Source organism: Diadema antillarum, unplaced genomic scaffold (assembly GCF_040938485.1).
Source record: "Diadema antillarum isolate AM-2024a unplaced genomic scaffold, OU_Dant_1.0 seq00000089_RagTag, whole genome shotgun sequence".
Taxonomy (NCBI): Eukaryota; Metazoa; Echinodermata; class Echinoidea; order Diadematoida; family Diadematidae; genus Diadema; species Diadema antillarum.
This window is the reverse complement of record NW_027271179.1, coordinates 524,503-552,007: the sequence shown is the minus strand read 5'-3', so window position 1 is coordinate 552,007 and position 27,505 is coordinate 524,503. Positions and strand designations below refer to the sequence as shown.

The following is a 27,505-nucleotide window of genomic DNA, read 5'->3' as shown; positions in this document are numbered from 1 at the left end:
AATTGAATGAGAAAACTTTGCCGGCCAGGATCAAGCAATTTTGATAGTCCATTGTTATCATAATGTTTTGTCCAAAGACTATCGACACTTCGGTCGGTAGGTGCCAAGAGTTTATTCTGCTTTCCCCAAAAACAATCAAGGATTGCCGCATCCCGCCAAAATGCAGAACCCCTCCCTCGTCCCTTCATAGCGTACTGCATCCCGCGTGCACACACAGCTTCTCACTGAGGCGCCTCATCAAACAACTTTTAACATGAGTGACTTGCACAGCAATGCGACGATATCTTAAAATCAGAGACTAACATTAATGGATTTACAAAAATTGTACTTTAGACAGACAAATGAAATAAAAGAAGATGAAAACATGGCAAATTAGATGATTCATCTATCTACTTCCGATCAGACAAGCGTATCCTGGCCGTATTTCCAAATTTCAAGAAACTTTGTCATGACACCGTCTGCGATGATCTGGTTTTGCAACCGGTTACAGAGTTTCCGAACCAGGAGCAAAATCGATTTTCAATTAAGAATCGGAAGTGAGCTCGTTTATCGAAGGTGACCTTGTAACATGATCGACAGAGCTTTAGAAAAAGTAGGGGAAGTGTAGCTTCTTACAGAAGACGATATGAGGATTCTAATATAGCAACCAGATTTCCGTCCACGCTTTCTTTCCCGGCGCACCTTCGATTCAATGGAAAGGGGGGGGGGGGGGGTGAATGGATTGATATTAAAGTGTAGATCTGTCTACTCCACTATAAAAGAGAGTCTTGTGGTGTGTTTGAAATAACGTTGGTCATGTACGTGGTGCTTGCTGGTCGCAGCCGCCGTTAACCTAGTACAGATTGTTGGTATGTTAAAGTACATTAAAGAGTTTCGTAATGCGTCCTGTTCGAGGATAGAATACCATCCTCTAATGCAAACTTTGGTGTTGCAAGCCGGTATAATCCAGGACTCTCAGAAAATGTCGTTACATAATTATGAAAGATTGTTAAACTTGTTTGCGCCGCTCTCATATATCACATAGCAATTAGCAATATTGTTATCTTATGATAAGTTGACGGATCACATTAATTGTTTGTTTCATCTACCGAATGTCGTGATATATGACTTATGAAATTCAAAGCTGTCATAACACTTTGCGAACAAAACCATAGTTATGTGTGTATACACATAATAAACCCATTTTGGGGTTTTTTTTTCGGGGGGCATTAGTGGCGGTAGCATACATAAGATATACATCCAATCTTGTCGATAATGTAGTGTCGCAATCAAAGGTGCATATTGAATATTCATCATAGCTGTATATTGAGAACTGACATTGATTTTTGCAGAGCTGGAAATATTGTGCTATCTATAGATGTCTTGACGTCCATCGCGAGATATCGACTTGTTCGTAAAATTATCCATACGATGTAAAAATGATAATTTGATGATTTTCATGATTATTTCGACTTTTCTGTTTTCTTGCTTCTTCAGAATCTGGATCATGGACCCTTGTAGGGTGCTCCTCTCACTGGTAATTTCGCTGCTGTCCGTGGCGGGACCAGCCTCATGCATCAGAGTGTGTGGTTCGGAACTCGCCGACGCTCTGCGATTGGTCTGCAAGGAAAGGGGCTACTATGCCGCCCAAACACCTCTTTGTAAGTAACCATGGCAATAACCAGACCTCTCTTTACTGTAGATGAGGTTCCAATGACGTCACCAAGCCATGTTGGGGCGAAAACTGCGTATGTGCTTGTATATATCTGTAAATAAACTGTATTATAATGTAAATAGCACAGTCTGCAAGAATCTTCAGCCTAATGAAGGAGGCAGACTTAATCAGAAGAAGCGTTGCATCCCACGTCCCATGATAGGCAGGCGGGTACTGGTATGCGGTACGCGTACGGCGCGCCAAAACAACGCGTTTAATACACACGTGATTTGTTCCCCACCCCCCCCCCCCCCCCCCACCCCCGGCAACGCGTCATTTGACGTCATGGAACTTCGTCTATTCGTCCTGCCTATCCCACCTCAGTAATGTTAAGAAATTCATTCCCATGGTTAGTTTGCAAGTAGATATTAGGTCTAATCCATTTTAACTTCTTATCCAAAGCAGAGTTGGTTAGTATGATCCCAAGAAGTAATGTTGATAACAAGCCCAGGCAAACTTGTCATGTGTTGTTTCGAACATAATTAATGACTACGCCCCTTAATCATACTGGCATCGTTCATCATTCCACAACGAGTCCTATCAGTTGTTAAATACCGAACATCAACTTGTGCAAATTCCTGCGGCGTTTCACTCACTATGCTCTGTTGATGGTGCATACTTATCCCTATGTAAAGGATTATTGAAATGTAAAACTCAGCTTAGAAGAGGGAAATCAGTGAAATTGCAGAAAATTTGCTTAAGACAGTCATCATCGATGATTTTTTTCACTGCTCGCAAAAATGTGACGTACTCGAAGAATCAACAGATTAGTCACCGTTGATAGTTCCGCCGCTATAAACGCCCCGCTCCTTGTGGCCGAAAGGTTATATTCTATAGTAGCCGTAAATGAAACGAGGTAACAAAGTTTACACAAAAAAAAAAAGAGAGAGGGAAAAATGCATGTCATCCGTTAGTTTTTATGGCAATCTGTGTGTTATTAACACACTCGCCCCGGTTCAGTGATGTTTTATTGGAAAGGGTCACCTTGATTCATGACACTTATTTCAGCGGGCAATCTCTCTCTTCCGACCCTATTCATGTTGCATCATTTTCTATCCCCCCCCCCACCCACGAGTTTCCTCGCCCGTTGTCTTCCCCCTTTCTGTGTCTTCCCCCTCGCCCGCCTCTTTTTATTTTCTTCTCTCTCCTATTCTTAATATTGCATGAGCTAATACGCCTCTTGTTCGAGCTATCTTGAGAGATCCCTCGCACTGCAAGTTTCAGATAATAATCCTAAAGTACGCACTCATGTCTTACTTTGGCACTCATATCACAATTTTGGTAGAAGGGACAATACATGGAGGTGTTATTCACACGACGTATCAATATTGAAAGATCAAACAGAGGCGGGCGAGAGCTATTAAAATATGAATATCTGGGCCACATTTCATAAAGAGTTGATGTGATAGCAAGTCTTGCTGGAACGACAATTGTCATGGTTACGACAAGAATCGAGGTTCCTGATTGGCTGTTGCTATGGGAAGTTGCCATTTCAGCAAGAGTTGCTATTGTAGCATCTTTTATGAAACTGGGCCCAGGAGTTCCAAATTTAAGCAAGCCTAAGACAACAACAACAACAAGATCCCATGCATTCGACACAGCGCCCAGGGAGTCCAGGGACTACCTTAGTAGTATCTTGATAGGATCAAAAATAACGTAGAAGCCATAGTAACGGTTAATGGCCGTCTTATTACAAGGTTAACGGGTGGCAGGTCGAATAGGGAAGAATCCCCGATCGGTGAATGAAAAAGGGAAGCACAGGAAGTCATTGCTGTGTCACCTTATTGAAATAGAAGCAAATCGAAGACACCGATATCGGCAAGGAAAACAAGGGAGGAGGAGGAGGAGGAGGAGGAGGAGGGGGGACGGGAAGGATAAAAATCAATGGTGGAAAATGACTCCTATTCTTTGTGCGAATAATTATGTTCCTAACCATCAACAGCTTTTTTTAAACGATATTTTCCGTACTTGAATTATTCATTGGAGCTAAATAAATGCTGAAGAAATCATTCAAACTCTGTATTTGCTCACGGTATTACGTGCCGTTGAACCCATTTGATTTTCGACACTGTACCGCGAGACTATTCCCATTCATCTCATCATGAATACTTCTCTCGCTTCTGTGCTTCACTTTATATAGTCTCGCATGGTAACTTTCATTGTATTAATGATTGTCTTTTTCCAAGTTTCCAAAGATCACGAACTTAAGCCGCTGAGCCGCCGAGACCTATTGTGCAAAACTGCTCACTAGATGGCAGCATTGCATTGTAGGGCAAAGGTATGCGGAAGAAGAAAGCTGATAAGCAAATACGATAGGGGAGAAAAAGTATATACAAAATCATATGTAGAGTCTTAGGGCCATTTAGATGGTATAAGATGTTTTTGAGTTATCTAATGTAAACCAAAAGCACATAGGCCTAATATTTAGCATTCATCTCTTACGAGTACATGTTTGATATTGACCGTTTTACTTTTATTCCTTTGTACTTGTTCGCTTATACGAACAGAGCGTAAATGATGTTTCACTAGAAACCAACTTTCTCTTCTTCTTGATTTAACTTGCCAGCTTCGCCGACAATACCAAGACATACAGCTGCAAGTTTCCTATCATCATCCATATCAACTGATCATCATCGAGAGAGACGGCGACCACGAACGGGATTGATTGTGACCGAGTGCTGCCATAATGATTGTTCCCGTGCAATCTTGGAAAGTTATTGTAACAAAAGGACCACAGAATCGCCCAATAAGTGCACGGTGGCGGCCAATGCGAACAACCACAGAACTGACGACTCGACATCACAACCGCAAGGCGAGTCGAGTGAAAGACTGACGGAGAGCAACACCAACACAGCGACAAATCTGGAGCAGCCTACTGCCGTCAGCTCGCCGGATGCATCCCCGTCGACAGGGGTCGAGCAACCGCCGTCGAGTGTCAATACGTCCAGTGTGGACAAGCCGAAAAGGAAGAAACCGAGGAAAGACTCGTCGGAAGGGCGTGGTACCTCCACTGTTTCGAACGGTGAGCGAGAAAGGACTCCAACAAGAGGAATGAGTAAGGAGGAGAGGAGGAGATTGAAGAGCGAAGAGAGGAAAGCGAGCCGGGAACGCAAGAAGGAGCTGAGTAGGGAAAGGCGGCGAAAGAAGAAAATCCAGAGGAAATTGGAGAGGAAGAAGAAGAAGCGGTTGGAGTCAGCTGAGCGTTCCCGCGGGACAGACATGCTGGGATTGAATGAAGAGACCACACTCATAAGAGAACCTCTGGGTGTAGATGTGAGTGTAATAAGGCATAGTAATGCATAGTAAAGCTAAGTAAAGCTTAATGCATAGTAAAGGTAACATCTCGAAAGAAGTAATAAAATCTTATTTTGCTCTTCAACGTTCAATTAATCTTGTAAATTTTTTGTTTGTTTGTTTGTCTGTATACATATGCTTTTGTTCAACTTTCAGTGCTTTTTGCCTTTAATTCAAAGGAAAGGGTCTTGTCCCCAGTGAAACCATTTTTTTTTTTCTGTAATAGAAATCAAAGATATTATTTTCTCTGCAACAGTTAAAAATAACTAAAATGTTGGTGTGGTTTTCACTGCAAATGTCGAACACTTACAGCAAGGACTGTTTTATGTTGAATTTCCACTCTCCAAGCGTTTCTAAGTGTTCATAAAGGGTAGTAGCTCCCATGAAAGAAGATTCTCTTTACTTTGTTTTGAGATAAAAATGATACCTGCAAAACAATGTATCTTGTCTTAACAGAGGAATTATGGCATTAAAAGCTTTTGCGCTGTCAACCTCATAGTTTCATTGTCAAATAATTACTCAATGAATGCTACAATTCTGATGATTCATGTTCTCTGTCTCATTGATTTGACAACCTTACAGACGCGGAGAACACGTTCGAATCTGCCAAGAGTGTCCAGAGAACTCTCCGTTGCTGCAACGCTAGCTCATGAGGCGACATCGGGCCAGTCGGAGCACGCAACACGACGCCGAAGGAATGTTTTGCAGCAGATCACCGATTTGTTTCTCTGACAGCTCCAGCGCACAATGAAAGCACAGTGGCGCGTTTGACGTGTGAACTATTCCTGTGTTTTCAAGCTACAAAGACAGAGTTGCCTACAATAGGGGAATCCGAGCAATCTACTCGTCTTCACTTTTCAGTAATGAGATTGACTAAACACGAGTGATGCTGAGTATGTGTATTCACCGTAGGACAGATAATGATTGCCCCGTGAAATCACTCCGATTTTGCCTGTACAGAGACCAGGTTGTAATGATGCGGACGCTAATACCGGTGGAAGAGGTGGCGTGGTTGTAAAACTGATGAGTCGCTGACCGACCGTGAGGGTAGCGCAAGATTAGGTCGAGTGCGTCGGAAGATGGAATGGCGTTAACTGTCGTCGTACACACGTGAGCACTACCCGTCCATTTGCAGCAATGCGAGAAAACAAATGATGACAGTGTGTCATAGGATACTTTCAGCGAAACTTTGGAGCTGTGCAAATCTCCTCTTTACGCTGCGTGGACTGCTACGGCCACATCTTCACCGAATCAAAGTCTGAATAGAAACAATTCTTCTAATGTAACATTCTTTAAACCGAAGAGGATGTCATATGAATTGTATGTGGTTCATGTGGGACCCCCGAATTCATTGAGAGACTTAGGGGTATGAAATACCCGAATATTGTATCTTTTAAGAAATACCAGGTGCGTTGACAGTCGAAGTTAGTTTCTTCGGAAAGACTTTAAATTGCAGTACCGAAGGAGAGCTGTCAAGCACATGACACCATTCAGGATTCAAATGTGCTGCACATGTCTGTGGTCTTACTATCATTTTCATTAGTTTATTTTTGACTGACTAACTTACTGACAACCAGGTTGGATGAAGTGAATCGGATAGCACGTGACCAGTCTGGGCATGCGTACTTCTTCAAGTCTCTCCCATTACAAGGACATTCTGTTTTCGGTGTTTATACAACATTACAGTAATGCTGCTGATTCAATTTTAATCTATTTATTTCACTGTGAACAAAAAAAAAAAAGTTTTTTTCACTCATATTTTCTCATTATGATCAGACAAAGTGTGTATTCATTTTGTCAAAGTTGACGGATTTCACCATTTTACAGTATAGCTCGTAAAATTGCACGTGGCCGAGATGTAGACGGCATCTTTTGATTTCATCATGCATTAAAACTCTTTGTATTTAGGAATAAAATGAATCGACGACGTCCTAATGAGATGGAGCTTTCTAACTGCCAATCTATTTATTATATCACCTACCTTAAAAAGGCCATAAACGATATGATTTCATAAGGAATCTAACTGTTTCACGATGGAGAGTTAATGGAGGTGCACAACAACGCTTTTACGAAAAGTCGCATCATGTAGACATTAACAACGGGATTCGTTTTATTCTATTATTTGCAACATTTCTTGTTGCTTTGTACAGACTATATGCCATTCATAAGTATTTCAGAGGCTGAGCTGTGGTATTTCAGAGTCCTGTATTCGACACAACGTGTAAATATTCCTTGAGGATGATCTTTACATTCTGATTTATTTTAACTTATAAGGCGGTGTGATTTACGTGCTTGTTTGTATTTATTGACAACATATTCTTTATTCAGTGAGTTTGATGTAGGAACAGGCTCAACTATTTAGCGAAGTCTATAATCACAGCATGGTAAATTCACGGGACTCTGCAATTTGTCTTAGCATGAGCAGGCATGCATGACAGTAATCGTAAACTTGCAAGCTTCAAACAGCAAAGTGCGATGCGACTGTTGCGTAATTGCACTAAGGACGTTCCTCATATTTGGCCGATATTCACTGAGGATTGTAGACATTCGATGGTTTACAAGTAATGGTAACAAATGGTAACAACAAATACAAAGAAAGAGAGAGAGAGAGAGGGGGGGGGGGAGGGAGAGAGGGAGAGAGGGGAGCACCTAAGATAGGCCCTGTTAATCATCAGAAGTGTCTATGTCATACATAATTATGCTATCGATATGAAATACCACACGAATTTTGATCATGTTCAATGGTACTTAACTAGTGTTAACTTAGTATTCATCTAAAGGCATGCATGAAATATCAACTTTCAGCTGTCGAAAGTTTAAGAACATTTTGAAACCCAAGGAAACCGAAACCGTAGAAGGACATTATTCATTTCAAGGACGAATAAATATTTTGTTTAAAATCACATTTTTGAACGGAAAACCTCCACTTGATTGAATTTTATTACGCCACAATAATAGAAGGAATACATTTCCCAGGAGAGTCAAAATTAATGTATATTCTTGACACTATGGCTGCTAATCTATTTAAACAAATGGGAGTGCAAGCGGTTTCTTCACTTTCTGACTGCCTGAGGTATTCATTTCGGAGATATCCTTTTATTCAGCACGTCTCATTCATCATTACAGTTCATACCATCAAATTATTCGTATTCACCATTATATAACTGTTGGTTGTTGTTTTTTACATTCATTGCCGTATTGCTGGTGATTCACAGAAAATGAAATCCTTGTGAAATGTTTTAATCCTATCTCTTAGGGCCTCCAAAGTTTTATGATAGGTATATATCCATTCCCCAAACCGGAATAATGTATTTGTTACCATGACAACCGTAACACTCGGTAAGCGTAGTGGGCAAGCATAACAGCTATATGTTATTTTCAGATGTAACGTACATGATATCAATTTTGACACGGAAAATTGATGACATTCTTTGCTCATACAGTTGTTTGCATTTCCGTTACTTGTCAACGATTACATCACAGTTACTTAGTTAAAAAGAAGTGTTAACTGAATTTTCCGTACAGACATGCGTAATGTAACTCTCATTGCATTTGATTAGATGAACATAATTGTTAAAATCTTTTAGTCAGTCAAAAACGTTGGACCTGAGACAACTCAGTTTCTTCTTTTCAGAAAAAAAAATGCCTTCAAAATTTATATACATGAAATAAGAATGGTGAAATATAATAGCTTGATTTTTATGCTTTCTGCCAACATTTTTAAATGGAAGTGATGCGATAAAACAATGACCAAAGAGTTATGCAGAAATGGATGCATCGCAAATTAACAAAGAGATTAGCGTAGAGTATTCTAGAAGTGTCACTGCCCTCCATTTGTCTTACGCTAAATGTTATGCATAAATAACGACTCAAAGAGTTAGAATGATAATAACTCAGCGACCAAGGTCATTATGGGCTATCTTGGGTAAGATATTATTGTTTTCCCTGTTTATATCCACGGAAACAGTTGTTACAATGAGCCAAAGATATGGCTGTATCATGCAACTGCCTAACGCACAAAACTCAATAAAGAGACAACCTACCTCGGATTTTATAAGTGGTCTTTTTACATAATTATACAAACTACGATGTCAAATATCTGTCCCAGATCAGACTCTGCTTAGGAAGGGAAGGAACTCTTTTTATAGTCTGTAGATTTGTTGGCTAAACTGAACATTATCTAGGAAAAAAGTCGTCCACTTGTTCTTTATTTAAATGCTTCCGTCTTTGCATTTCCAGTAATGAAATTTAGTCATATGATGCACAGATTAGTTTTGACGTGTATCCAGTTTTTGTACCATGTTTTCTATCGAATAACGTCATAGTCCGTTGTTTGAAAATGTTCGGCAATTGACCATGGGGAATCTCCAATTATAGAAACAATTATTGCAAAATAGATGTACCTTGTATCCTACGAACAGTCATTGTTGTATTTCTTTTGAGCACCACTGTAAACAGGAGAAAGAAGGGAATAAGATTATATATATATATATATATATATATATATATATATATATATATGTATTATTCCCTTCTTATATGTCATATCTATATTATATATCCCAAGCGAGAGAGAGACAGAGACAGATAGATAGATACAGACAGACAGAACTGTAAAAGACAGAGCGAGAGACGGGAGGGAATGAGGAATGTTATTGGTCATGCTGAGTTCCTGTTGTTGTTTTTTGTGGACGTGTAAATGCTTTTTTTTTATCGTTTATCAGTGCGATAAGGACGGTGCTTTGTTATGTCAAAATCCATCGAAAGAAATAAAACAATGTATTTGGACAAATTAAATGGAAAACATTCCAGGCAATCATGAATATTTAAACAAACAAATCAAGAAAATGGAGCATGTGACTTTATAAACAAAATTGTTAGATGAATCCTCTCAAATGCATAGTATTATCAAAATCGTTGGAACGAAATTAGAATAAGAGACTTTTTTCAAAGTTTTGAAAAAAAAAATGTGAGTATTCGCCAACAGAACTTTTTGTACCCACATTGAAGAAAAGAAAATAGGCAAAAACGTAGTAAAGAAGGTTGACTTCAACAGGCTTCTCATCCGTTATTATTTTCATTATTATACTTCACATTTTTAAAATTATATTAGTCTCTAAAGACGACATACATTATAATATCACCGATCATCATTTTTCGAAAAGTGTCAAAAAGCCAGAGAGAGAGAGAGAGAGGGGGGGGGAGTGAGAAGGAGAGAGGGAGAGAAAAACCACCAAATTTCGACCTACAGTACATTTGTGGGTCTTTTCACCATAAAATATTTGTTGCTGTTTCAGGTTGGATCACATGATGAAAAATCGTACAAGAAAAAGAAAGCACAACAACACAACACAAAACAAAACAAAACAAAACAAAACAAAACGCCAGAAACTGAAAACCAAGACAAGCAATGGCGGATCCAAGAATTCCATAAGGAGGGGGGGGGGGGGGGGGGGGGGGACGGGACGCAAAAATATTTCTGGCCCCACTTCCAGGTTAAGTCAATTGACAAGACAGGGGGGAAAAAAAGCTCATCCCCCTACCTCCCCCCATCTTCTTCTTCTTCTTCTTCTTCTTCTTCTTCTTCTTCTTCTTCTTCTTCTTCTTCTTCTTCTTCTATTTATACTCTGCATCCTTCAGTCCTGAAGATTACTGTCACTGACAAGTGTCCACCTGACAACCCGCAGTGTAAAATGCTTTGACAGTGCCAAAACGTAGCAGTTGCTGATCATCAATAGACCGGTTTATTAATAAACATAATCATTCAAATTTTATGCAAGTTTCTTAAGTCCTAACGTAACGACCTTTTCAACTAACACCTGACCTAACCACTTTGCATACATTTACGTCGTGAAGAAGTACCTTTGCCAGAAAGGCATGCAAAAAAATTTGAATATATTAGCAAACCAGTCTATTTGAAGGCACGACACCAACACAGTTCCAGCAAAAGTTCAAGCTACTTGTATCATGAATAGAGCCACTGACGTTGATGTATGCAGGAATTTCTCACAACTTTCATGTACGTTGCTGTAGTGTGTTGAAAACTGAATTATGCCCCAGTCACACAGTGCCTCGTCCGCCGCGGATAGATACTAATGAGTAGACGCAAAGGGAACGCAGCGTGGACGCAGGCATCTGCAGGGTCGTATGTAGACGTAACTGTCCGTAACTATTCCGTAAAGAAACACAAAATGAGGGCGCCAAGCCTACGAAATTTTGAAATGTGCAAAATTTCGCAGAGCGACTCCACGGATGCAGCCTTACGCATGCAAGTAACCGTAACTAAATGTAACTATCCGTAACTGAATGTAACTGTCGGTAGCCTGGACGCAGACCATCCGCAACCAAAAAAGAAAGAAAAAAAATGTTTACCTCCCGTCCATTTGCGTTCATTTGCGTCCACCGTAAGTATCCAAAATTAACCGCAAGTTAACGTATCACAACACTTACGACCGCTTACGGACATTTACGGACAGTTACGGATGCTACGGACAATTGCGTCCTTTGGGATTATCATTTTCCTCTCCCATGGGAATAGAGACTCATGGTAAACTACTAAATACACCACCCGTGTTGCTAAGCTGCAGCGCATTGTATCTGAAGGAATACTGCAACTCAGTCGGAGCGATGGAGTCTCAGAACGGCTGCATGGTCAAGTTATGAAATTTCTCCCGCAAATGGTCAATTTAGGTGGCACCCATATACAGATGACATTGTTGACCCCTGGTGCTGAACTTATTTCTCTTGCACTCTCTGAATGTATGTTATTCGAAAAAGGTAAATATCTTGGGAAGGGAATAGGGTAGCAGCATGTTATTTACTTTTCTGGCCGAGGAGGATGTGGGGCAGCGATAAACTATATAAAATGAGAACGACTGTATTTCTATAAAGTTTTAAAGGGAATGGCTAGTAACTGATCAGTGGGAATCAGTGGGAATGCTTGAAATGATTGTTCCAATCCTTGCGGGATTCATTTAAGGGTACATTATATATCTAATGTAGTGTGAAAATTATTTGCTTCAGAATGCTCTCATACCTGCTGGTGGAACACAGAGCACACAACTCTTGGAGAGCTCGTTCATTCCGCGTGGCTGCTGCAAAGATATGGAATGGCCTTCCACAGTCTATCCGTAGAGCTCTTACCACAGAATCTTTTAAAATAGCCCTCAAGACCCATCTCTTCAAATTGAAAAACTAGCCAATGTGTAAGAATGTATGTTTACACATTTGGAGACAATTACTTCCTGGAACTGTTTCTTTTTATTTTAACTGTCATATCACAAGCGGTGCACCCATGAAATTTAAGCTGAATTATGTATTTATTTTGGAGCAAGCGCCATGAGCGCCTGACTTGGCGGATACCGGCGCTATACAAGACTTCATCATCATCATCATTCAAGTAATGTGCGTGCCTGTACACTGTCGGGCGATAGTTAACGGGCCTTTAACGACCGCCCCGTCGCTGTAAAGGCATGGTAACCTGGAAACATTAAACTGCACATTACTTGAATATGAGGCCATTCTGAAGCAAGTAATTTTCACACAAGAGATATAATGTACTCTTAAATAAATCGCACAAGGATTGGAACAATCACCCCCAGCATTCCCATGCACTGACTCCCACTGATCAGGTACTCGCCATCCCCTTTAACCACTTTACATTCTATGGAATGTGTATTACATTTTTTATTTCATATTGTGGAAATGGAGGGGTGTTCTAAAGTCCGGATGTTTATTTTTCATATCTGGAAACTTATCAAGCATTACGGTAACTTTATTATATCAGTCTCCTTAACATAACGCAGTAGGTCATGACTATCCATGCACAATTACAGCTAAAGCAAAGCTTGTCTATTCCATGGCTGTAATGTATTCGTTCCGACTCTATTGTTTAACTTATCGATCTATATTACATAATACATGTTACATATTACATTGATGATGTATATATTCATGTTTGAGTTGCACAAAATCAATTCAAACTTAAAAATTTCATTTTTCCCCTATTGCTGTAAAACAAATTAAAGGAATGCGAAAAGTCTTCACAAGTTGTACATGACATAACTTCAGCTTTTCCCTATTGTACAATATAAGACAGTCCGATATGTGATAACCTTCTTGTCATAATACTAACTGAGCAGGGATCGTCAGAGAAAACCACATTGTCCATGATTATTCATAACAATCTGTAACTATGCGTAACTCTCCGCAAGTATTCAGAAGTATTCGGAAGTTTACGCAAGTCGAAAAAACAAACTTAATAATGCCCCAGTCACACAGTGCTTTACGATGGATTACGTCCGCCGCGGATAGATACGAATGAGTGGACGCAGGGGGACGCAGCGTGGACGCAGGCATCCGCAGGGACGTATGTAGACGTAACTGTCCGTAACTCATCCGTAAAGAAACGCAAAATGACGTCGCCGAACCTGCGAAATTTTGAAATGTTCAAAATTTCGCAGAGGGACGCCACGGACGCAAACTTACGCAAGTAACCGTAACCAAACGTAACTATCCGTAACTGAACGTAACTACCCGTGGCTTGGACGCAGACCATCCGCAAAAAAAATTTACCTTCCGTCCGTTTGCGTTCGCTTACGTCCACTGTAAGTATCCGAAATTAACCGCAAGTTAACGTATCACAACAGTTTTGCCCGCTTACGGATATTTACGGACAGCTACGGATGTTGCGGACAATTACGTCCTTCGACGTTTTCCGTTTTCCACTCGCATGGGAACACAGAGACTCGTGGGAAGGCACACTACTCCTGTTGCCAAGCTGCAGCGCCTTTACCTGAAGGAATGCTAAAACACAGTCGGAGCGGTGGAAAGGCAGAACTGCATGGTCAAATTATGAAATTTCTCCCACAATTAATGGTCATTTTAAGTGGCACCCATTAATATCATGTATACTCATGACATCGGTTGACTCTTGGTGCTGAACTTTTTTTTTTTCTTGTACTCTTCGAATGTATATTTTTGAAAAAAGCAATATTTTGGGTAGGGGATGGGGATAGCATTTTATCACTTTTCTGGCCGGGGAAGGTGTGGGACAGGGGCAACTATATAAAATGAGAACGAATTTAGTATTTCTCTATAGTCTTACCCATGCACTTTACGCTCCATCGAATGTGTATTACATTTTCTTTTTTGATAATAATAGTAATGATAATAATAATAATAATAATAATAATAATAATAATAATAATAATAATAATAATAAAGGACATTTATATTGCGCAGCTACTATAACAATATACTCAACTGCGCATTACAAAATGACATGCATACAAGAAATTCAAACAGAAAATACATTACTTCAAGAGATGACTTAATATTGTACTTGGGTGTGGGAGGGGTGTTTGAAAGTTTTGATGTCTTTTTTTTCTGTAAATTTAATAAACATTGCTTTATCATAAATATCTCCTTAACATAACCCAGTATAAGTCATGAATATCGCTGAGCAACGACAGCGTAATCACAGTTTGTCTATTCCATGACTGCAAGTAATATTTTCTTACTCTAATGTTTAACTTTTCGATCTAAATTGTATTTTATTTGTGGTATAGTGATGTTATATGTGACCCTGCACCACAAAACACACAAAACGTCGAAACACATGAAATTTTAGTTGAGAGCATATTCTGAAAGAGCAGACTTTAAGCTTTAAAATGATGTATCACTCAAATCAAATGGACTCTCCTAACCTATCTAAATAGTGGGAAGAATGCACACACTCAGGAAAAGTGTAAACTGAGAAAAGAGCCTCTGAAGTACAGTGTCTATTCAAGCGCTTTATCTTTATCAAGCCGTGCTGGTTGTGCGATGAATGGGACAAAAAACAAGATGGAAACCACCGGACTAACAACAATTAAGGGATTATCAGATTAAACTGAAATTGATAATAATGATAATAATGATGATAATAATGATAATAATAATAATAATAATAATAATAATAATAATAATAATAATAATCATCATCATCATCATCATCATCATAATAATAATGATAATAATAATAGTAGTAATAATGATAATAATAATAATAATAATAATAATGATAAGGCCTTATTTACCCAGGGTAGCCAAGTCAAGATCGGCTCGGTTGACCCATTTAACCTATTTTCAGTCCTCACACAAAATCAGTGTGTGCGACTTTTTGTTCGTTTTGTGATGCACGGTCACATAATTATATTCTTTACATTTATGACGTTTATTCATATTTGAGTTGCACAAGCAAAATTCAAACTTCAAGTTCAAAATTTCATATATCTTTTATTATTGTAAGGCAAATTAAAGGATTACGATTTTTTTCACAACTTGTACGTAATTCAATTTCAGTTTTCCCCAGTGTACAATGTAAGACAGTCCAAAATGTGATAACCTTGCTGTCATAATACACTGACTTAGCAGGAATCGTAAGAGAAAACCAAATTGTCCATAATTATTAATAACAATCTGTAACTATCCGTAACTATCCGAAAATATCCGCAACTCTACGCAAGCGTTCAGAACTATTATGTGCCAATTCGTAAGAATATCCGCAAGTGGACGCAAGTATTCGCATCTGGTCGTATCTGTCCGTATCGCCCGCATTTTTTGCCGGCATGTTTTGTACAAATTTCTGGTGACGGCAAAGGATCCGCGGGGGTCCGCGGAAAAAAATGACTCTTTTGGACGTAACGCCGGACGCAGAGCATTATGTGACTGGGGCTTAAGGTGTCAATTCGTAAGATTATTCGCAAGTGGACGCAGGTGCCCGCATCTGATCGTATCTGTCCGTATCGCCCGCATTTTTTCCGTATTTTTTTTTTTTTTGGTAAAAATTTCTTGTGACGGCAAGGGATCCGCGAGAGTCCGCAGGAAAAATGACTTTTTTGGACGTAACTCCGGACGCAGAGCATTATGTGACTGGGGCCTTACGCCAGAACAAACGGTAAATACTGATCATAACAATAAGAATTTCAACACGAGGGAATGTCGACCTGCTTCATCTATCAGAACAATTCGAATTGTTTCACTGCAATCCTGGGCCCTGTTTCATAAAAGATGTTAGGATGTCAACTCTTACTGGAATGGCAACTTTCCATAGCAACAACCAATCAGGAAGCTACATTCTTGTCGTTACCATGACAATTGACATTCCAGCTGAGCAAGAGTTGTTATCATATCGACTTTTTATGAAACCGGGCCTGAAGTTCGCAACTGTGCGTTTCCTAAAGGCAATCTATTGTATATCACTCAAAATTAGACAGTCTGAATTTTCAAGAACGCATGTCTAGCCAACAAAATAGATGTAGGATCTAATCCCCGTCAACAACATCTAACTAGTTTTTATATTTGAAATCAAAATTAATGATATCCTTCATCTAATGATTTTTCTCATTGCTTCTCTTATATCTCTGATTATGATACGACATACAGGGGCGGATCCAGGAATTCCGTAAAGAGGGGGCGCCTTTACAAAATTAAAGGGGGGGGGGGGCGCACCCCATCCCAAATGTTTCTTTTCATTTCTTTTGTTTTGACAAAAAATAAAGGGGGGGGGGGGCCGACGCACCCTGCCTGGATCCGCCACTGGCGTCGTAGAGTAACAACAGAAAGTGACAGAGTCCACTCTATGCTTACATGTATATGCTACGGCATTAAGACAAAACATAATTATAAAAGTCTCGTCGGTTTTGGAAGATGTTTTGTGCTATAATCACACTGAGAAGGGTGTTGGCACCTTTTATATGAATACATCTCATCACAAGCACGCTTGAACAGGAAACAGAGGGACATAAACGAGAAGCATAAAGACAGGGAGCAAAGGAGACCAGAGATATAGAGAATAGGACGCAGGAAAATGACAGGGAAATTAAAGTATAATTTTCGTTGAGATGGGATTTAGATTTTAACTTTTGCTATCTAGTCCGAGATGAGAAACAACTCTAATATTTGAAATATTAAAGAGCATGATAGCCAAGTATGTACAAGTTCATTGAAGATGAAAATATTTATGTGGCTTTGAAATGGCTGAAATATCCAAAGAGAAAGAGGTAATAATAAAAGGTAAGATGCAAACCACCTTTTATAGGACCACTTTCTTTTACTTTGTTTTTGACAACAATAACACTAACATTAATATATGTTATAATATGTTAATTTATAACATGCAATTTAAATGTTTCAATGGGAAATTCAAGATGAGATAATCCAAAGAGCTTGTAAGTTGCTTCATGTAATAGACTAACGGGTGTTATATTTTTGAATGGACGCATGGAACCTACCAGAGCGAGTAATTATACGATCCGGAACTAGACAAAGATTTTTTTTCTCTTTCCCAAAACTCTTTGGCACAAAATATTCAACATATTACCCTTCTTATCGCGTGCTGCTTTGCCGAGGTTGTGTAATGGCAGAAACAGAAACAATGACAATGTATTATCCCTCCACAACATCGCATCCACCACACGATTTCTCTCCTCACATTTTCAAGCCCCCTTTTTTGTTTAATTTTTGAACTCAAGTAATCACATAACAAAACATACTCTGCCTAATTTCGAGTTTCTGTTTAAAGGGATGCCGGTATATTTTGGTTGCGATGTGGCCTTAGGATTCTATTTTTTGTTGTTGAGATAATGACAAACATCTTACGAAATATGAAAGAGCATACAATTCCAAAAAGAATATAAAGTTCGTCAACGAAAATTGGTTTTGAAATGTCTGAGATATCCAAAAACAAAGAGGCCCTATCTAATGATCGTTTTTATCGTTTTTAGAACAATGAGTGCGCAAACGTTCAATTCTTGGAATGTCCTTGTAACGCCCAGACACTATTGGAAGCTTATGATTGAGGCAACGAAAACGTGTTAGACATTTCCTATTATTTTCATTAATACGAATCAGGTACTTTTCAAAGCATAATCGGTGCTTAAAATTCTATAAACAGTGCATTGATTGTTTGGCTCAACATCACTGTGCCTCTCCTGCTGACTCATATCTTTAATTTTTGTATATACTATTCTTTTGAATGTAGATAAAGACAGGTTACTTGCTTGACTCTTCCACACGTCAGAAAGGCCTAAGCTATCGAGAATATTCTTCACTTTGAGAATCCAACCCATCTGATTTTTCCCTTTCAAAAAGGAGAAAAATTTAAAGCTATAAATGATGCTTGATAATTTATCTGATTTCCCATTTACGAGACGATACCAGAACATTAGCATTCGACTAGTGACAGTTTTTTCTAGTTTGTAGTGCCCAAGTTCACCGTAAGTCATACAACTGGGAGTTCTCTTGTTCAGACCGAGCAATTCTTTACAGAACTTCAAATAAAACGTTTCAATTTGAATTACGTTTTCAAAACCCCGAACCTCACACCCATTCAGTATTGGCAATATCAATTGATTAAATAGCTCAAGTTGAATATCGACAGGTAGACAAAGAGATGCGATTTTGCTCTTCATGGAGTACATAGCTCTTTGTGCTTGAGTTACTTGTTTATTTATAGCTTTTTTTGAAGCTATTGTTGTAGTTGAAAGTTGTTCCTAAATTCACGTACATGTGTACTCATCAATTACACTTAACGGTTCATTGGCAGAATAAAACTTCAGAATATCTCTCACTTTTCCTCTAGAAAAAATAACGACCTTCGTCTTCGTGGTATTAACAGTAAGATGCCATAATTGGCAATAATCAGAAAGAGCGTTAAGAACATCTTGTATATCATTCGCACTTTCAGCAAGTACAATAGTATCGTCAGCGTACAAAAGAGCAAATAGATTCATATAAACATCTATTTCTTTCTCACAAAAGCAATCGTGAATTGATGTAGATAGAGAGCTCAGACCATTGTATCTCTCGTAAAAAAGATACAAAGTCATTCAGGTACAGTGCAAATAAGATTGGAGACAAATTTTCACCTTGCCTTACTCCTACGTTACTCTGAAAAAAAAACCACCGTATGAAAAGCAAGATTTAGAGTTGTCATAAATTTTGATTATTACAAATTGTACACGCAACAATTTTCCATCAATCCCGTTCTTCAGTAATTTAATCCAAAGCGAACTTCGATCAACTAAATCAAAGGCATTTTTATAATCCACAAAAGCACAATACAATTTTTTTTTGTAAATGTCAATCAACAACTGCGTGCAATGAAGAAATATGATCCATCGTAGAATATAACCTCACCGGAAACTCACTTGAACTTCACCAAGTAGATCATAAGAGTCAATGAACGAAGTAATGCGTTCATTTAGAATAGCAGTGAATAGCTTGCCAACGCAACTTAAAAGGGTGATATACCCCTCTAGTTATCAGCAGCATCAGGTGAGCCTTTACCTTTGAACAAAGGTTTAATCAAGCCTACCACCCAGCTTGAGGGTATAATGCCTGTATCAGGCACTACATTAAACAGTTTGGTAACAAGTTTCAAAAGAGATTTAGAACTATTCTTTAACAGTTCGTTTAAAATCATATCATCCCCAGGAACCTTGTTATTTTTAAGACGTTTAAGCTGCTGTATTACTTCAGTTCTTCGATTCCATTAATAATTCATACCAATGCCATAATCAAAATCTACGACATCAGTATTCGAAGCTTGATTGTTTAAGCTTTTAAAGTGTTCAAAGAAATCTCCTATTGAAATATCTGAAGACGCTGTAGTTCCTTTTGTTTCTACTTGTAATATTCCAGTAGTCTTTGGGATTTTTACTTTTCAAACTACTTATGTTAGTATGTAGGTCAGCAAAGTACTTTCTTCTCTTTGATCGTACAAAGTTTCTATAACTCTGGCCGATTGCTCTCTTTACATCCATATAACCTGATCTATTTTCTCGACATGTTTTTAATTTGCATGAATTTTTTCCTATATTTTTTGCACTCTTTGTCAAACCATGGCTGTGATCTTGAAAGAGTCGTTAAATATGCGATTTACTCTTCATTTCGTGCAGCATTCCACATGAAGAAGCCGCATTAACATACACGTCTTGCAATAGATTGGTTGCTCTGTCGATGTCCTCTTGACCAACATTATCAACATTCATGGACTCGATAAAGGAATCTAATTCGGATATAGCAAAAGCGTTCAAACCATTTACAACTCAGACTTCCTATCGTTATTCCATTTAATCCTTCTCATTTCTGTGTTATTATTGTTATTACCCTTCACGGAACTATCGACCGTATTGTCAATACTCTTCAAACAAGGAACAGTTGACGTTTTTGCATGGATACTTAAGACGATCGGGCAATGTTTGTCAGACAAGAGTTCATCAAACATATCCACATAAAAGTTACTGAAGTTCATAAACAGTTCAGATGAGGCTAAAATTGCGTAATCAATGGTGCTAACATCTGCACATGTATCGCTACCTTTACCTTGATCATCACCAACTCTACCGTTGACAATACGTAGATCTGAACATTTACCCAATTCTATCAATAAAGATTTGAATATGTTAGCAAACCAGTCTATTTGAAGGAACAACACCAACACAGTTCCAGTAAAAGTTCTACAGACTGGTATTATGGATAGCGCCACTTACGTTGATGTATGCAGGAACCGCTCACAACTTTCACCATGTAGTGTTTTGAAAATTTAGTATTTACGCCAGAACAAACTGATAACAAGAAGAATCCCAACACAAGGGAATGTCGACCTGCTTCATCAATCAGAATAATTCTAATTTATTACATTATTTCACTGCAGTCCTGAAGTTCGCAACTATGCGTTTCCTAAAAACAGTTTATTGTTTACCACTCAAAATTAGACAGTCTGAATTTTCAAGAACGCATGTCTAGTCTACAGAATAGTTGCAGTATCTGATCCCCGTCAGCGACAGCTAACTACTGTAGTTTTTACCTTTGAAATCAAAATAATATCTTTGATCTAATGATTTATTTCAACGTTTCTCTTACATCTCTTGATTATGATACTGCATGGTAGAGTGACGACAGAATCCACTTTATGCTTACATGTATGCTACGGCATTAAAACCAAAACATAAAAGTGCCGTCGGTTTAGGAAGATGTTTTGTGCTATAATCACACTGAGAAGGTTGTTGGCACCTTTGAGTTACATCTCCTCACAAGCACGCTTAAATATAAACAGGAAACAGAGGGATATGAGGGAGAGACATAAAGAGACTGGAGGGAGAGAGGGAGCAAAGGAGACCAGAGAAAAGAACAAGAGGATAATAGAGAATAGGACGCAGGAAAATTACAGGGATGTTAAAGTATAGTTTTCGTTGAGATGGGATTCAGATTTTAATTCTGCTATCTAGTCTGAGATGAGAAACAACTTACATGTATATGAAATATTAAAGAGCATAATAACTAGGAGGATTTACAATTTTACTGAAGATGAAAAAAAAAATAATCGGTTTTGAAATTGCTGAAATATCCAAAAAGAAAGAGGTCCTAATAAAAGATGGGATGGGATGCGGTCAACCTTTTATAGCACCACTTTCTTTTACTTTGTTTTGATATTGATAACACAAACATTGATAATGCTTTATGATAATTCATAACATGTAATTTGAATGTTTCAATGTGAAATTTCAAGATGAGATAATCCAAGGAGCTTACAGTCATGTTGCTTTCATGTAACAGACTCATCAGATGTGTTTCATTTTTGAATGGGCGCATGGAACCTACCAGGGCAAGTAATCATACGATTTGGAACTAGACAAAGAAATGTTTCTCCTTCCCAAAAGTCTTTAGCACTATTAGAGTGCTTTTTCACCAAATTACCCTCCTTATCGTGTGCTGCTTCGTCGAGATTGTGAAATGGCAGAGACAGAAACAGTGACAAAGTCGCGCCCTACTTCATAAGGTCACTGTAGGATCTCTCCTCAACATCGCATTAACCACACGACTTTTCTCCTCACATTTTCAAGTCCCCTTTTTTGTCTAATTTTTTGAGATCAAATATAAGGTTACAGTTCGTTATTCTGAAGGTTCGTTATTCCGAAGATCCGTTATTCCGAAGGTTCGTTAATCTGAAAATGTGATAAAGTTCATAAAAGGGAACCCGAACCCAAAGAGCAATGTGGATTGAGTGAGAGCAGCATCATTAGTAGAGCACATTAGTGAAAGTTAGAGGAAAATCGGACAATCGGTGCAAAAGTTATGAATTTTTAAAGTTTTGGTGTTGGAACCGCTGGATGAGGAGACTACTAGAGATTATGACGAATGAGTTGACAACAATATAAAGAAAATATAAAGGGAATTCCACAAAAAAAATCACTTTTCTTGCATAATGAAAGAGCACTTGACTAACCACTTTCAGAAAGCAGGGGGAACAATTGCTATACCCTTTACATAATGTCAGTATCAAGTTGATGGAATGTGTAATTTTCATGAAAAATAAAATTTTGTTGAATTCGCTCTATATTTTGTTAATATTGTTGTCCACACATACGTGATAACCTTTAGTAGTCTCCTCATCCAGCGGTTCCAACACCAAAACTTTGAAAATTCATAACTTTTGCATCGATTGTCCGATTTTCCTCAAACTTCCACTGGTGTTCTACTAACGTTGCTGCTTTCCCTCAATCCACATTGCTCTTTGGGTTTGGTTCCCTTTAATGCAAAAATGAAATAAGGTTCGTTATTCCGAAGGTTCGTTAATCCGAAAATCAAACAAAGTTCGTTATTTCGAAGGTTCGTTACAGACCCTATTTCATTTTCGGATAAACGAGCCTTCGGAATAGCGAACCCTATTTAATTTTCGGATAAACGAACCTTCGGAATAACGAACCTTCGGAATAACGCCACAAATGTTCGGATTAACGAATTATTCATAATCAACGAATCTTTTTTCATTTTCGGATTAACGAACTTTTGGTATAGAGAATTTGTGTGTTTTGGAGTAACGAACCTTCCGAATAAAGAACCTTCGGAATAACGAACCTTTGGAGTAACGAAGAGCACCCAAATAATAATAATAATATATCAATTTATAAAGCGCAAAAGCCTATAGACATTTATTCTTCTGCGCTGCAAAAGCTTCTGATGTGCTTAGTAATAACGAACAGTTAAATGAAAAGATGTGTTTTGAGTCGTGATTTAAAGACTGCTACAAATAATCATATAATAAAACATACTCTGCCCAATTTCGAGTTTCTGGTTAAAGTCGGACGATCGTCACCCCTAAATTGGTGCGTTATTTCGTAATCTCCCGAACGACCGAAGTTTGTGCACGCAATTTCGCAATGCCAGACTCGGTGCTATATCCATAAACGTGTGGGACAATGCTGCCACTGAGACACATGTGTGTGTGTGTGTGTGTGTGTGCGCGTGTGCGTGTACGCATCATACACAAATATTGTGCCCGCGAGCTGCGGTGAAATTGAGGAGAGAGGCCAGAAGACGCGTGGCTCTTTTGGCCTCTCTTAATGCGCATGCGCACTGAGAGTGTGCGTCCAATCGGAAGCTCTCGAGGCTCGGGCAGCCATTTCGGGTCAGGAGATTTGTAGTCTAAAGTGTTGTTCGCTGACCCATTGAGCCAGCGCTATTCTCATTCGGTGTCACTACACTTGGTAAGGAATGGGGAAGGCCAGTGGCGTACCGTGGGTCAAGACTTTGAGGGAGAGGGGGGCACCTCGTGGAAAAGTAATTTTGAGGGTGTGTATGCTTGTGCGTGCGTGCGTGTGTATGTGTGTGCGCGCGTATGCGCGAGCGCTGTCAGTCTGCAAACTTAATGGGGACTACAATACATAACCAGGGATGTGAATGACATAATGGAATGTGATACATTCCACAGCGCAGTCATTGAGAAACATTGTAAGTTTTCCTTACATGGATTATGGAATGACGGTGTGAAACGACAAATTACTGGCAGCAACATCAGGAGAATTACATAACAATCAAATGCGAGCGAGCGGAGCGAGCGAGCTTGAAAATTTTGACATTTTACAGTCCCCAATGCCGTTTGCAGCTATATTTTTTCGCTGTGGAAATTAAGGGGGAGGGTGGCGCACCGGGCGCAACTGCTGGCAATTATTGGCAGCAGCATCAGGAGAATAGCATAACGATTAAATGCGAGCGAGCGAAGCGGGCGAGCTTGAAAATTTTGACATTTTACAGTCCAAAAACTGCCGTTTGTATACCTATTTTTTTTTTTCGCTTTGGAAATTAAGGGGGGCGCAGAGGGTGCAACTGCTGGCAATTACTGGCAGCAACATCAGGAGAATGGCATAACGATTAGATGCGAGCGAGCTTGAAAATTTTGACATCTTACAGTTCAAAAACTGCCGTTTGTATCTATACTTTTTCGCTTCAAAAATTAAGGGAGGGGGGGGGGGGGGGGCGCACCGGGCGCAACTGCTGGTAGTTACTGGCAGCAACATCAGGAGAATGGTATATAGTCCATGGGCCAAGAGCCGAAAAATGGGTTGTTGGTACCACCCGAGGTGGCAAAACCTTTTTGGTGTCATTTTGTTTGTCGGACATAGATACGCTTATCAAGCTATGATAGCATTCCCAAATGAGTAGCTTAGTCATAATAAATGAATTTTTAACCAATTTGGTCTCGTTTTTATATCCCTATACTTCTGAATCGAAACTAACCGCTATACAAATACGAGCATTGCCTTCTGTATATCCACAGGTGTTCAGTTGTAAACGCGGTGCTTAGTCTTTATTCAAGGCAGCGAAGGGAATATCCAAAGGGTTATGATGTCCAAAACTGTCACGCGGTGCGCTTAGTCTTTATCTAGATCCTAGAACAATGTACCGTTATCATATCTAAAGTTCCTAATTATCTATACTGTTTTTATATCACCCTCTCAACACATTGGCGTGGTATTAGCGTTTTCAAACGTAGCGTTTTCACCGGAAAATGATAAATAATTGAAAAAGACGCTAAAATTCACGAGAAATTAATTTTTTGTTGTTGTTGTTTTTAGATAAAGGGATATACACTGTATCATAAGCTTTGGATGTTCTCTTCGCCGTCTTGAATATTAGACTAAGCGCTGTGGACATCATAACCCTTGGATATTCCCTTCGCTGCCTTGAATAAAGACTAAGCGCACCGCGTTTACAACAGACACCTGTGAACATACAAAAGACAGTGCTCGTATTTGTATAGCGGTTGGTCTCCATTCAGAAGTACAGGGATATAACAACGAAACCAAATTGGTTTAAAATTCATTTACTATGACTAAGCTACTCATTTGGAAATGCTATCATATCTTGATAAGCATATCTATGCTCGACAAACAAAATGACACCAAAAAGGTATTGCCACCTCAGATGGTACCAATATCTGGCCTGGCCCATGGACTAATAACGATTAAATGCGAGCGAGCGGAGCGAGAGAGCTTGAAAATGTTGACATTTCACAGTCCAAAAACTGCCGTTTGTAGGTATATTTTTTCGCTTTGGAAATTAAAGGGGGAGGGCGCAGAGGGTGCAACTGCTGGCAATTACTGGCAGCAACATCAGGAGAATGGCATAACGATTTAATGCGAGCGGGCGAAGCGAGCGAGCTTGAAAATGTTATTTTGAAATTCTACAGTCCAAAAACTGCCGTTTATAGCTATATTTTTTCGCTTTGGAAATTAAGGGGGGCGCAGAGGGTGGAACTGCTGGCAATTACTGGCAGCAACATCAGGAGAATGGCATAGCGATTAAATGCGAGCGAGCGGAGCGAGCAAGCTTGAAATTTTTGACATTTCACAGTCCAAAAACTGCCGTTTGTAGCTATATTTTTTCGCTTTGGAAATCAAAAGGGGGCGCCCCCCCCCCCCCCCGGATTCGCCAATGGGGTGTCGGTTTATGTTCATGATTGGGGGAGGTATGACCAGCGACGGGGCGTCGAAGTGACCAAGCGGGGGAAGGATGTCCAAAATCTGCACTTTAGAGCATCCCCTAATTGTGTTTGTGTGTGTGTGTGTGTGTGTGTGTGTTTTATATACATGGAAAAGTTAGGAAATATTCCAGATCAAGTCTTATTATTGGCAATGCAAGGCATTTTGATATAGATTATAGTATGTAAAGCAACACTGCAATATCAATGATCTAGCTTTGATATAACGAAGCGTAAGGTACAAAGGTGTACATTCTACATCACATTGCGCAACATTGCAGAGACTCTTTTTGCCGTTTCGGATGTTCTGAGTACACTGCGAACATCCTGCTTATATTCAGAACGCCAACCAGGAATCACGCTGAATCACAATCTTTTGTCGGCTCCGGGCTTTTTTTAACAGTGTTTCACACTATATACCTCTTTAATTATGGTTAAAAGAAATCTTAGAAAAATATCTTATTTCTTTATCACCCTTTCATGTCGATTTCAAAAGCAGTTTACTAACTCTTGAATGATACCATTTTGTTAAAGGGAGTGTACAGTACTGGTTGAGGAGGGGGTTCATGTTTTGAACATTCCTACGTGAGATAATGAGAAACCTCTTATGAAATATGAAAGAGCATGTAATTTTAAGAAGGATTCAACGTTTATTTGATGAAAATTGGTTTTCAAATGGCCGAGATATCCAAAAAAGAGCAATTCTAATAAAGTGTGGGACCCACACTTTATTACGATTGCTTTGTTTTACTTTATTTTTGGATGTTTCAGTCATTCCAAACCCTATTTTCATCAAATAAACTTTGAATTCCTCTTAAAATGGTATGCTCTGTACTATATCATAAGTGTTTTCTTGGTATCTCGCAAAAAGTTAAAAGCCCAATTCTCATCTCCACCAATACTGTACTATCCCTTTAAGTTTTTTTTTTTTTTGCCAGCGGATGGGGGGAGGGGCACGTGCCCCCCCCCCCCCTGTAGTTACGCTACTGGGGGAAACAAACAAACCACTCGCCACGATTGTAAGGCTTTAAAAGGATGGCGTAGTTTTGGCTGCGATGTGGCATTATAGAATTCGAACTATTGTGTGTGTGTGTGTGTGAGAGAGAGAAAGAGAGAGAGAGAGAGAGAGAGAGAGAGATAATGAGAAACCTCTTACGAAATATGAAAGAGCATAATACAAGGAATACAAACTTTATTTGATGAAAATTGGTTTGAAATGTCTCATATCCAGAAACAAAGAGGCCCAAATGAAAGGTAGGACCCACCTCTTTGTTTTACCTTCTTTTTTATACATTGTCCCTGGTGTAGATTTTTTTTTCTTTTTGTAATTTCGCTCGATAGGATATGAGCTGCATTATGCTTTCATGAAAGATGGAGTCAAGTAGAAATAAATTAATCAAACCGTATCATAGAATGACGTGTATTAATACATAAGTATATGCCAATTGAACTGAGTCGGAATGCAATGCGACGTGTGGAATCTTTTGCAAGTGATGAGATTGCAAGTTTGATATGCCGCACCATATAGGCTCTACTGTTTTAAATGCATTTTTTCCACCTATGTCGTGTTTTTATAAGCATAATTGAAAATGTGTGTTGTTGTATTTTTAAACTAATATGCTTACGTTAGCTTACAAGAATTTTTGTTTAATTTCAGATTCACTTTGTTTCTTTGATAATGATACTATTACAACAACAGTCGATTGTTTCTG

General features: G+C 39.0%; 1 protein-coding gene across 1 annotated transcript; it reads left to right on the top strand.

Annotated features, from left to right (window-relative positions):
* The first annotated feature begins 1,486 nt into the window (after nucleotides 1–1,486).
* LOC139726565 (uncharacterized) lies at nucleotides 1,487–5,719 on the top strand. Its single transcript, XM_071637557.1, has 3 exons — nucleotides 1,487–1,640; nucleotides 4,260–4,966; nucleotides 5,570–5,719. The coding sequence occupies exons 1-3, from the start codon at nucleotides 1,487–1,489 to the stop codon at nucleotides 5,717–5,719; spliced, it is 1,011 nt and encodes a 336-aa protein (XP_071493658.1).
* The last annotated feature ends 21,786 nt before the right edge of the window (nucleotides 5,720–27,505 follow it).